The 12,601-nt window shown below is 35.8% G+C and overlaps 1 protein-coding gene across 1 annotated transcript in view; it reads right to left on the minus strand.

Annotated features, from left to right (window-relative positions):
- The window catches only part of XIRP2 (xin actin binding repeat containing 2), a 119,235-nt gene that overhangs the window by 16,415 nt on the left and 90,219 nt on the right, over nucleotides 1–12,601 (minus strand). The window contains exons 4-6 of the mRNA XM_026852448.1: nucleotides 8,856–9,009; nucleotides 3,488–3,645; nucleotides 552–683 (exon numbers count right to left, since the gene is read on the minus strand). Coding sequence (XP_026708249.1) covers nucleotides 552–683; nucleotides 3,488–3,645; nucleotides 8,856–9,009 — 444 coding nt within the window. The remainder of the gene's footprint in view (nucleotides 1–551; nucleotides 684–3,487; nucleotides 3,646–8,855; nucleotides 9,010–12,601) is intronic.

Below are 12,601 nucleotides of genomic sequence, written 5' to 3' on the forward strand. Positions count from 1 at the left end.
GTCCAAAATCATTATCTCCTACAACAATTTTTCATGGTATATGCTAATAAAGTAATAAAATGTAAAGACTTTTTATCTAAAAATAACAGCTGCAGCTTTGTTCTACTTTTATGTAGCATCTGAGTTCTGTGCAATTTTTGATCTGTTTAGGGGAGTTTATTAGATTCGAGTCAATGGAAGCAGGAAATCCCTTTTGAAAGAGTTGGTTTAACATCATATCAAGTGCAGTAAATGCAAAATATCACCATGATACTTGATAATTAATTACAGTCTTACAGACAAGTTTCAGCATTATATACTGATATGGTAGTAATCTGCTTTACTCATCTATTTGCTGGAAGTCTAGTATTGCCCATATTGAGTGTTCATCTGCATAAAAACATATATGATTCCTGGAGTATATCTCAAAGAGAAAATTCTGTGAGTATGAACATTAGGGAAAAGTTGTCTTAGTCATAATGAAAACTCTTTAAAGCAAACAGTCATACTTTTTCCTCAAGTTATCTAGCAGGGCATACCTCTTTTGTTAGTACTAAAAATGCTATTGTTACCTGTACAGATTTGTGCCGATGCTGGTACTGAGCAAAGGTCTTTCGTGAAGAGGTCATCTTCACTTTCTCAAATTGTTTCCTCACTGCTGCCAGGCCACCAGGCACAGTACAGAACTTGGTTTTCTCTGAAGTCTAGAGTGATAAAATAAGGCCAGTTGTTTTCCATTAGCACTAAGAACATATTTCTGTGCGTTGATTCTTTTAAAAGTCATTAATAACACTATGCTATAATGCTTATAAATTTCACATGGAAAATTTGGAAATATTTGGTTATGTCTGTAGCCTCTTATAGACAACCTCCACTGACGTAATCTGTAAACCCTACTTATTTTAACAGTACACATGAATTAACGTTAGCTTTCACAATAGACACAGTAATAATACGGTTGCTTTTCAGATGTTGTCATCAAAATACAAAACATATACATACTATTAACATTAACTGTTGAATCTCGTTGGCCCATATTAGAACTTTAACTTGTCAACCAAAAATTAGGACCTGCAAATCATGAAGTTATTTTGGAATTCTGCAATCTAGAATTTATTTAACAGTAGCTGCTAAATGTTCCCATCTGAAATAGATTCTGCTGATGTAACTGCCTATTCATCTCTGCCTAAACTAGTGTCTGAGGACTCAGTGATGTCCTCTGTACTTTTGGGGATCAGCCATGTAATACTCTTTGCAGGAATGACTCAGAGAATCATAAATGCTATTTTTGGCAAGTTCACAGACCACTGCACAAGAGCCATACATTGTGATGTGGAGAACTAAGGCCAATGTATATTTGAAAAATACACGTGTTTGGCCTGAATCTTTAGCACCAAAAGGGGTAGGTTCCATCTACTTGATTGTCAGTAGCAATCTTTTTCCAGAACAATCCTTCTCTACTCTTCCCTCTTCTACTTGTCTGTTTTGAGTTCTGTTGCAGAGTTGCCACCTGGCCCTCTCTGTATTGTTTCAATAGGCATTGTGGAAAAACATGCAGAGAGCATCAGGCAGGCCTTTGTGAGATGTTCTTTCTTCACTAACAGTGCTAAAGATCACAAAAGGGCCCTTACCGTCTGGCTCCATGTTCTAGTTCTGTCCCATATGTGTTACCTCTTAGATGATACTAGAATGAAGGTTTCAGCATTTGAGCTTATTAATCAGTATGAAGAAAATAAACCACCACTAATTAGAAATAGCCTTGTAATGAAGGTTACTAAACTTAGGTTTAGTGCTGACACCTGATGAGTAAGTAAGCAGATCATAAAAAACATTTTTTTTTTCTTTGTGATGAAGGTGGCACAATTCCGTATGATCATGATGTGTGAATGTGAAAAGTAATTATTTTAGTGAATGAACATTTCAGGCACACCTTGCCAGCCATTTGGGGATATTTAGAGGGGGTAAGTGCAGTTATGGGTCCTTTAAGGAAACTTATTAATTCCCCTTAATAGAACCAGATACACAGTTCCTTTTTCAAGCAACCATTCATTTCAGCAAGAAATTGCAAGGAGTTCCAGAGTGTAAATGAAGTAGTTCCTATGTGCTCAACACATTTAGGTAGGGTCAGGCTTCAAGCAGTTATTTTCTTTTTGAGAGAGAGTACTAACTTCAGCAATGTTTCCAATTGCAGAAGTAGGGAATTGGAACCTTCTCAGCCAGATGAACTGCAGGAATCTGCTCCAAATACACACAAGCAATAAGGAAATAAGGAAGTCAGCCAGTGGGAATTTGGTGGTTGGAAAACACCAAAGTGTTCCTCACTCATCACATCGAGTGTGGCTGGTGGCTGTTTTCACTCTGTGGCTTCTGGGCTATGCAAGCATCCAGAAGGTCCCTTCAGCTGCTGCAGACCACTTGTCCCAAGACCAAAGTGGACGTAACACTGGGAATTCTTCTACAGCTCTTCTTGCATATGGACAAAGATGCTGGCTGGTGAGAACTGATTTGTAGTCTTTTTGCCAGATGTGCTTTCTGATTCCTCTGGCCTAGTTTACAGTTAGAAAAAGGTGTTCTTCCCATGGGCTGAAAGTTTAGCGTAAACAAAGACCACTGTCATTCTAACATTGTAGCAAACCAGCATAACGCCTCCATTTCCTGATACAAGGGTGTTTAGCTACAACTTCTAGGCAGGATTTTAAGATATGGTAAAATACACTTTTTACCCCTTAGTATTTCTGCAGAACTGAGGCAGATTTTCCTTATTTTCCTGGCTGAGATCTGAAGACTGGATACTCAGATACTCCTGACTGATAATTAAATGTGTGATGAAGTGGTCTTGCTCTATTTTAATAGATTACAAGTTCTGTTAGCCAAATACTTTATGAGCTACTTGGTATTAATATTAAACTTTGCTGTAAAATACCTAATCCCTATTGATAGACATGTAGAGAGATTAATAAAACAAAACTTTTTTTTTTTTCTAAATATTTTTCATATAATTCCCATTTCTTAATAATTTTATTATAAAACAATACTTTTGAAAGTCTCATAGAGCTTCTATTTTAAAATGTGGCAATTTAAAATTCTTTACTTTGAACAGCAAAAAAACTTCATGTGCTTCTGAATATGATTTTATTATTTGATAAAGTTTTTAATAATGCGGAAACCACTGGGTTTTGTCATTACGATCTGAAAGAATAAGTGTTGGTAATCTGTCTCAGGCCTGTGGTCCTAATAAATGTAGTTCATGCAAAAGTGGAATAAAAAAACAGTCCTTCCAATGAATTAAAGGGAATTGTCCAAATGACCAAAGGGTTATAGCATGAAAAATCTCGTTCAGTAGAGACAGAGTGATGCATCAGTATGTTTGATAAATAGATTTAGTAATTTAGGTTTCAAATTTTGATCCCCATAGTGGTCCATCAGTCAGCTTGTATAAATAAGTAGGATATGTGACTATGCAAAGCAAACACAGAGCTAAGAAGTTAAGGAACCACGGTTGTCTTACATGAACAAAGGAGTTGATACTCTCTCTGTTGGACACAGCAGCCTTGTACATTGCCATTCTTTCTTTCAAGGAGACAGTCTCCTGGAAATCCAGCAGTGTGTTATCAGCCCTGGGAAAGGTCTCTTTAAGTAGTCCTCTTACAAGTTTGCGAGAACCCACTGTAAGACAAACAGACATCATATTTTCTAAGAAGGAAACAGGTACCTTTTTTTCCAGATCTTGAAAGAAAACAGAAGTAGAAAGGATCAGTATTATCAACTTCTTAGCAACTGTATCTTATTTTCAATTTAGAACTTACTGAGCATGGAAAAATTTAATTCAATTAAGGTTTTGGAGCTGGGGGAAATTTCTTGGGGAAATAACAAAAAACTTTGTTAAAAAAACCCCATACAATTTTAACAGCAAGCACAGTGTATTTTTCTTGATGGTGTTACACTTGCATTATTTTTTACTGTAAAAAGTCATTGTCATGTACTACAAACAACCTATTATAATTACATATATTCTAATTAGCTTTATACACTACAGTATTCATTTGCTTAACAGATAGTCCGTTCTGAGTTAATTGTAGATTTCAGTTGTTTACTGACATTGCATTAGAGTATGTTTTATTTGGTTTAGTACTACTAAAACCTCATTGAAAATTGTCTAAATTACTAACTTCATTTTTACCTTATTTCAAGGTGTGAAGGTTATAGGCTTATCTATAAGCATCTGCAATTCAGCCATAATGAATGTGGAGACAACAGTTCAGAGCACTGAAAGAACAGCACTGAGTTACTAGCACTAGGAATTTTTTTTGTCGCTGCTTTCTACATTCATGTGACTATATTAGAAGTATTCCATATACCCAGAAAATTGCCTTAACTTTAGTGTAAAGATATTTTTCCTTCTTGTTTCAAACACAGGGAAAAAAAGTATGTTGTGAGCACCAATCTTGTCTGTGATCAGAGGAAGAAGAGATCTCTTCTAATACCACAGGCTGGAAGTTCCTCTTGTCCTGCCAGGGTTTTTCAACAGTGCATGGAAATTTGTGTTGAATGACACTGGAGCTCTATACCCGGGATATTCCCTTCCTTTTTGGGAGGGGAGGAAATTTTACAACTTCAAGAGGATATATTTTTAGTAAATCCACCAGAATCTAATTTTTTAATCCCTGTGCTTGTGCTGCAGATATCAGAGCATCCTCATCTTCCGTAAATCCATTTATATTTCTCCTTGTCCTTGTGTAATAGGACAGAATAAATTTGTTGCAACCTGCATTTCTTTTTTTTTTTAAACAATTGTATTTTCTGAAATTACAGAAACAGGCTGTAGCTGAACCGAATTATCTCAAAAAAAAAATCAAAACCCACCCTTCCACCCCACCTCCAGCATCATATATCTTGGAATTTCTTAAAGTTGTGGAAATTACTGACTTAAAAAAGGAGAGAAGGGGGCAGGAAGAAACAGTGTAGATATGTCCTTCTGTTCTAGGCAGTAGCTACCCAAACTAAAATCTTAAAAGCCATTTCCAAACAGGAAAGGAAGGTCAAAGAGGAAGCTGAGGATGTGTGCTTTCTGCAAGCCGTTGGCAGTATACTTGTGTTCTTACGTATTCTGGCACTGCCGACACCATCTTCCTCATTCTGCACATGCTTTGTCACTTCGATAAAGCACAGAGCTGGGTTTTCTTTTTAAGTATCAGATTTATGTTTACTGTGTACAATTCTTTTATACTTTTTCATCTTGCTGATGATTTGCAAACTTTTTTTTATAAGAAAAGAGTAACTTCTCTTTGTATAGTGTCAGCTAACTCATAACGTATAAAACACCAAGGACATACTAGAGTGCATTTACCTTTTCTACCATTCAGTGCAAACCAACACCATTTACAGAACTGATCATCTCTTTAGAAAGAAAAAAATCTTCAAAATCCTCTCCTAAGAAATTTTTGTTGTCGATTCTTAAGACAAATTTCCCAGTCTTCTGAAATACGCTACCCAGTGGAGACCAGCTCCACTGAACCCCTTCCTGGAGTAAGTAGAGGGGCACAACAGGTGGAACTTCGTGGCTGTTTTTAGGGCGTGAGGCCTGCATAGCATTTGCCAGACTCAACTCCTCCCTCTGGAAGCCTAACTGTAATACATATTGTTATACATATATGCATTACAAAATATGTGCCTGATCTGTCACAGTTCTTCTTACCTAAATTGGTTCACTTTTGGTTATATTGTATTGTTTTTCTAAGGCAGTGAATGGAACACAAAAGATACAGATAAAAAAATTCCCACTTTTCTTTTGACATACCCACTCTTTCCCTTTAACATTATGAAATGCAGCAACAAAAGAGACTTTCCAAGAAACTATCTGTTCACCTGGCATGGGACAGAGTGTCAGGGAAGGGGTATCCCACCAAATAGGGAAAAATTCAAAGGCACATCCAGCCTTTTCGCCTGTTCACTGTGAAACTCTTTAGCTGGCATAGGTGTTAAGGTCCAGATATAGCAAGCAAATATAACAAGCAACATTAATCTTCAGTAAAAATCAGACACAGATACAATCATGCATAGAAGAGTGGTCTTAATGTAAACATACTAAATTTTTTAGTATTTTTACCTGACCCTACTCATAACTTACATGAGGATAATTTTCTTTTTTATTACACTTATCCCATGCAGTACATTTGTATATTGCATGTAATCATGATAATCAAAAGAATTGCTACAATTCAAGAAAGAATAATAGTAACAGTAAGCATAAACAAAAGTCAGCTGGAAGGAAAAAAAAGTTTTCAGAGAAAGTAGAAATCAGAGGAGGGAGAAGATTGATGTTCTTCAAGTAAGAAGTCTGCACATAAAACGAAATCTAGCCAAAACAATGAAAAGATTGAAAGTATGCTTTGGCAACACAGAGCAATAATCCACTGTAGCCAAACAGCGTCAGTTCATTTTAAAAGAAAGATTGAATTATGTAACAGACTACTATCAACATGATATTTATAAGCCACTGCTTTAATTCTCAAGAATGTTTAGGAGTTTAAAAACTTTCTTGGTGTTGTTCTGATAGAACAAGGGACTCTTAGATTCTACTTAATGTGAATAGTTTCATTAAGCACAATGGGAATACTCATGTGCTTAAAGTTAGATATGTGATTTAATTCCTCGCTGATTCAGGGCCAATAAATTTAATGAACTGTTTTAAAAATCATTTTAATAGATAGATATTATTAACCACCTGGGGAGTGAAGGTAATAGAAACTATTCTCTTGTTAGCTTTTAAAACAGGAAACGCCTCTCTTCAGTTGCTAGTTGTTTTATAACATAATGTGAAACTCTTCGTGGTGGTGTAAGAGATTATATGATCTAAGCTTTTGCTCATTCATTTTGCTCTAAGCTTTTGCTCATTCAGGAGAACTTAAAGGTGTAGTATCTTCTGATTCTTTCAGGGATAAAAGTGTGCCTGTGATGAAGCAGTTATAAGAAGAGCCTTATGTTTACCAAGGTGAGGTATGCCAACAATAAGCTCTTTGCCTCTATCATATGGGACTCAAACAATAGTATCTATTTCAGATAATTTGATTATTTTATTAATGATAAGTTACATCAATTCTATAAAGTAAATGGAGCTTGACAGATCTTCTGTGCATAATAGGACTGGTGAATTCTGGCTTTCTGCTCTTTTTTCCAACTATGTGACTACATTAGCTATCCCTTATGGGCTTCTCCAGGTTTTCACAATAGGTTGAACAGCAGTATGAGCATTGCCTTCATTGTTTTCCAATGGAGACAATAGAAGTTGTTGGTACTCAGTCATAGAGCTTGCTGTAACTGCTGCTCAATATCTCTTCCAGGAAAATTAAATTTTGGCAAAAAGTTCCATAGCACTTTAGTGGTTTAAGAGTATTGTTCTTGCTGAAAAATTGAAGCAAGTTGATTTATATTGTCACTGGTTATAGAAAACTCAGATCTCATAGTGATGGGAGAAATAATCTATGGACCAGCATTATCATATATTGTTCAGGACCTGAATATTTATTCAAGTGCAGAGTTGCAGATTTCAGTGCTTAACTTCAGTTATTAGAAGTTTAAGAGTTTCCACCAGTGCTTTCAAACACTCAAATAAGTCTATAGGGAATTTACTTCTCATAAGACTGTCTGAATGCAAAATTGGGTATTATGGCTCTCGCAGGAGCACAGAAAAACATTATCGCCTATGGGTCTGTCACATTTTTAGGAAAAGCTTAATTTGTAAGAGGCATGAATTGTTGGCTGTGCATTTTTACATAGTTCATAATCTTTGTTATTCCTGGTGGACCAAAAAAATGCTTCTGAAATGTACGGAGGATTCCATTCTCTTGTTAGAGAGAAAAAAGAAAAACTGAACTAGGAGTGTCTAAAAGGAGGGAAAAAAAAAAAAAGAAAAAAAAATCTTTACAACCATATTACAAAAAAGATACCTGAAAAACTTGAGAAGATGTAGAGAAGATCCACGAAAAAATATTCCAACATGGAGAACCCCAGCTGTATCTAGTTGATGGAAGAGAAGGTTATGGGGTGATATGGTCATAATGTATGATCATCCTTCCAAGAAGAAATTAGCAAGTGTTAAAGACCTCTTTAATTTGGTAGGAAAAAGAGGGGAAAAGATAACCAATGGCTGAAAGCTAAACCTGGTAAAAGATCGGGTGTTTAGTTTGAAAAATGAGCATAATAGCATCATTAGCTAGAAAAGGTCTTGTGCGCTGAAATTTCCTTTTGTCTTTGACCTGCTAGAGTCTGGAATTACTAAACATGCAGACTAAAGATTTTCTGATCAAAAAAAAGAGTGGAGTCAGTAATTGGTTGATACTGTGTAAAAGGCTTATTAATTTTATCCGCAGAGCGGACAAGTCTTTCTGTGCTATTTATTTGGGTAATCTGTTGTTTTACATAAAGTCAGGTCCTAGACACTCAGAAGTCAATAGGCGATCTGTCAGAAAATTTTATCATCCATGTTCTTTCTCTGTTAAACCAAAACACAGATACATGTACTCTTTGATACCATCAAGCAGTGGTCTCCAAAGTGAGACATGTGCACCCCAGGGGTTGTGCAAGACAGTCTATTGGGGTGCAGAAGAAAATATTTTTTGTAAATAAACAGGTTTTAAGAGGATTATAAAAAATGTATTTCATCCATTGTCCTTCTTTAATATCGATTGTTGTGTATGTTGCCCAATATATCTAACTAGTAGATTAGTACGTGTATACAATTTGTAAATAAATACATAGACAAACATTGGGAGTGCATGCTCAAAAATGTTTTAATGATAGGACTGCACCATCAAAAAGGTTTGGAGACCACTGCCTTAGAGTAAAACAAGACATTAGATCAAGGTGGTAATGCTAACCTTCAGAGCTGTTGCTGTGGCCATTTTCTGATGACATCTTTTCAAAGATTGCTCTCCCTCTTTTCACACTAGACTCCTTCACAGAAATGACAGAATGGCTCCCAGGCTGACTCTTCGATATTGATGAAAGTAAACTTCTCTCACTTTCTGTTTCCTATTAGAAGACATCAAGAGGATGTGTGTTAAAAGCTACTGGTAGGAAACAGATGTCAGTTTTGGGAGGATGAGACCATATGAAGAGGCAGCAGATTAGAAGGGGGTGCTCTATTGGGGGATGTGTTCTCCAGAATGCCACAGAATAAGTTTCTGTAGCACTGCAGGATGCAGATTCATGTGTGCTGTCCAATTTCTCATTCAACAGAGGGTGATTCTTGGAAATTTTTTTTCACCATTTCTTGCAGTGGTTTCTTCCACAAGAGAAGAGTGGTGGTGAGGATCACAATAAAAGACACCAAACACTATTTGTACACAGAAAAGTTGACAGAGGAAATTTTATTTATTTCATTTATTGGTATGTAGGGATATGTAAAAACACCGAATGATGTCTTGGAGACCAGATGTACATGGGCATTTGTATTTCAGAAATTTGATTTTTCAATTCTGCTGTGACCTCTCAACTGAATTTAGCTTATCACTGTAGTGGGTCAGTGTTCCATACAGATAGTTTACACAAGAGCATTAGTATCTTATTATCACACTGTGGCCTCAGCCCTTCAAGGCAAAATAAGTAAATTATTGCTAAGATAGACTTTAATATGTAAAGACAGTGATTTTGGGTGCTTCTCCTTTCTTCCATGCAATACGCTACTTGGTATAGAGTTGAACACAAAGGCTGTAAAATCTCAACTACAGCTGTTCTATTAGGTAAATAACTGCAACAGCTGGAGTAGAAAAATATGCTTTTTTTTTGCGATGGAATAACATGAAAGGTCCACTGCATGTCCGCTGCTGCTGTCCCCGTAAAAGAGGTGGCAATATCCAAAGAGAGTTGTTCTGGTGACTGTATAAATCTCTCCAGTAAGATTTTGCAGAATGTATTTGCTGGAGCCATTAATTGCTTAAATGGCATACATTCTTAAAATGTACTGCCTTCATTAGACTACTTCCTTTTTATTGTTTGCAGACAGATTTAATATTGTATACCAATTTAATGCTACTCTTGTATATGATCTCACTGAACTAACTCCTAACTGCTTTTAGATTTAGACATTATGCATGGTATTTAAGAAGCAGCAAAATTTGACCCCTGAAGTGATTATCATAGACTGGAGAGTATTTTACAGTATCTATTTAAAAAAAGAAAAATAAAATATTTTTTTAATGCAATGCAATTTAACGAATCCTCAAATAGAGTTCTTACAAAGAAAATAATATAAAATAAATTGCAAAAGCCATTTTCACAGTAACATATAATCAATACATTCACCTTGAATTCTATTAAACTAACAGTGAACAAGCATTGGAAATATACTTGTAAAATGAGTGTATCATTATCAATTAAGGACAGCTGTGCTTCACCCATCTTTACTAAATTTACACTTTTCTCATATCTGCTGATAGCTTTCATCTTAAATATGTGTCACACTTCATTTCTTGACCTGTAGTCATTCTTTGCAAGACTATTCCTTCCAGTACATGTATAATAGGTTATGTGTTATGGAAACTCATAATTTTATAACAATCTGTTTACTTCTGTGAGTTACAGTGGCTTTTGCTTGAGATCAGTTGAGGGTTTTTTGCATGATGTGTCATCATTGAAACAAATGACTGATTAGACCATAGACACTAAAGATGTTTTATTACCATGAGTATTGTAAACCCCTTTTTTGACAGAAAATGCCTGTGGTATCACCAATCATCAGTTATCTTGCTCCTCCCCCAAAAGAGCACTGCTGCTACTGCTTATATGGAATTGAACTTGGAAGGTAATCTTGAATGCAGTGGCTAATTTTAGCAGTTAGACCAGGAGGTACAGTCAACACACTGGAAAACCTAAACATGGCTAGATTTAAGGGTGTTATAGGGGATCTTGACCAATACTGTGGAGTTTGTTGCCTTTTATTTATCAGGTTTACAGAAGATATTTGGTTTTAAAGTAATTTGAATTATTCTCTAATTGCTTTTACTGTTAGCAGCATATTTTCCTTGGCTATTACGGGAAATATTTTTTGAAGGTAATAGCAAGAGAGAGATTTGTGGGGTGAAGGAGGTAGCTGTCTTTCTGCTCCATAACACTTCCTTCTACCCTTCCTCACTAGTCTGTTGGACACTTTCAGGTTGTACATCCCACTCAGAAATGACACGGTGGCACACAGTGCCAGTAAGATAAGCCTATGACCAGGCTGGGTTACAATGCAGGTGTGACAGTGCAGGTGGGCAGTTGCAGCACAGGTAGGGTAGAGACCTTGGCCAGAACATAGGTATGCTGAGAGGAATGAGATACTTATGTGCCAAGGGTATCAGGAGGCAGCAGGTGGCTGAAATGAATAGTGTATTTTGTGTGGGAAGGGCTATGGCTTCAAAGTGCTATTCATTTTGTACCCTCTTTTGGAGATGGTTATCAGTTACAATTACAGCCCAGTATTAGTTATGAAATTTTGGTTTAAAACAGATGAAGAGCTGACCATTAAGTCTGAAAGCTGGTATGGACAATCTGTGATGCAGAAATGGCTATGCAGAGGAGAAATGAAGGACGTGGGAGGGAGAGGAGAAATTAAAAACGTGGAGCTGTGCATGTTGTTAGATCAGCCTGAATATGTCTGTCTCCTACTTCTCCAGTTCTGCTATCAGCCAGTAGCTGGCATAAATGAGATCATATTGCCACAGCATTGTGTGTACTGTCACTAGTCAACACCTGACAATCACCTTAATGATGTTCTAACTTCTGCAGTGTTAGAACAAAATAGAAATAATATACTGTTTTCAACTACCATTGGCATCTTTGAAAACAAATTCCAGGGTTTTTTTTTTTATTCCTATTACATTTTTCTGTAGTTACCAGTAACAGCTTAAAAACTTCAGAATTTACTGCTTTTTATTCTTATTCTTGCAAGATAGGGACCAATATAAATTTGATTTGCATTTTTTCTTAAATCTATTCATTTTATTAACTTGTAGCATATTTCTATAATTTTTTTTCAAATTTTCATCTCTGCATTAGCAATTCCATTATGTATAAAATTTATATCAGTTAGTATTTCGAACATTTATTTTAACAGGAATTTTTAAAAAATTTAATGTCTCTTTTCTGACCATTTTAAATCTCAGTTACAGGAATACTGGCCCTACTTAAGAGATTTCCATATAAATTATTTATGAACAGATTTCTGAGATGTTGGCCACTATTGGCAGAGGGTATTTTCATTCACCTTATTTTCCTGTGTTCAAAAAAGCATGTGTCAAAACTGGCAATCTGGGATAATACTTACAAATTGCTTAGACATAAAATATTACCATTTTTCTTTAGCGTTTTATTTTTCCACCTGCAAACTTGTATAAGTCTCAGGGGTTTTTTTTCTAGTAAGCATTATTCTCATTTTTCAAGACTGCAGTGGGTTTTTTATTTGGTATTTTTGTAACTTGGAGATTTCAGTAAAGAGTGTGAATTACCAATTCTAGGAATACTCTCTTCAGTTTTATGCCGTGGTATTAATTTGTCATCATAGTCCTGTGAAGAATTTTGTTATAGGTGACTGAATGTAATTTACTGTAGCTTCATATTAAGTAGTTTGAGACGGTGTTTATTG

The sequence above is a fragment of the Athene cunicularia genome (assembly GCF_003259725.1).
Source record: "Athene cunicularia isolate RWA chromosome 7 unlocalized genomic scaffold, athCun1 chr7_part1, whole genome shotgun sequence".
Classification (NCBI taxonomy): Eukaryota; Metazoa; Chordata; class Aves; order Strigiformes; family Strigidae; genus Athene; species Athene cunicularia.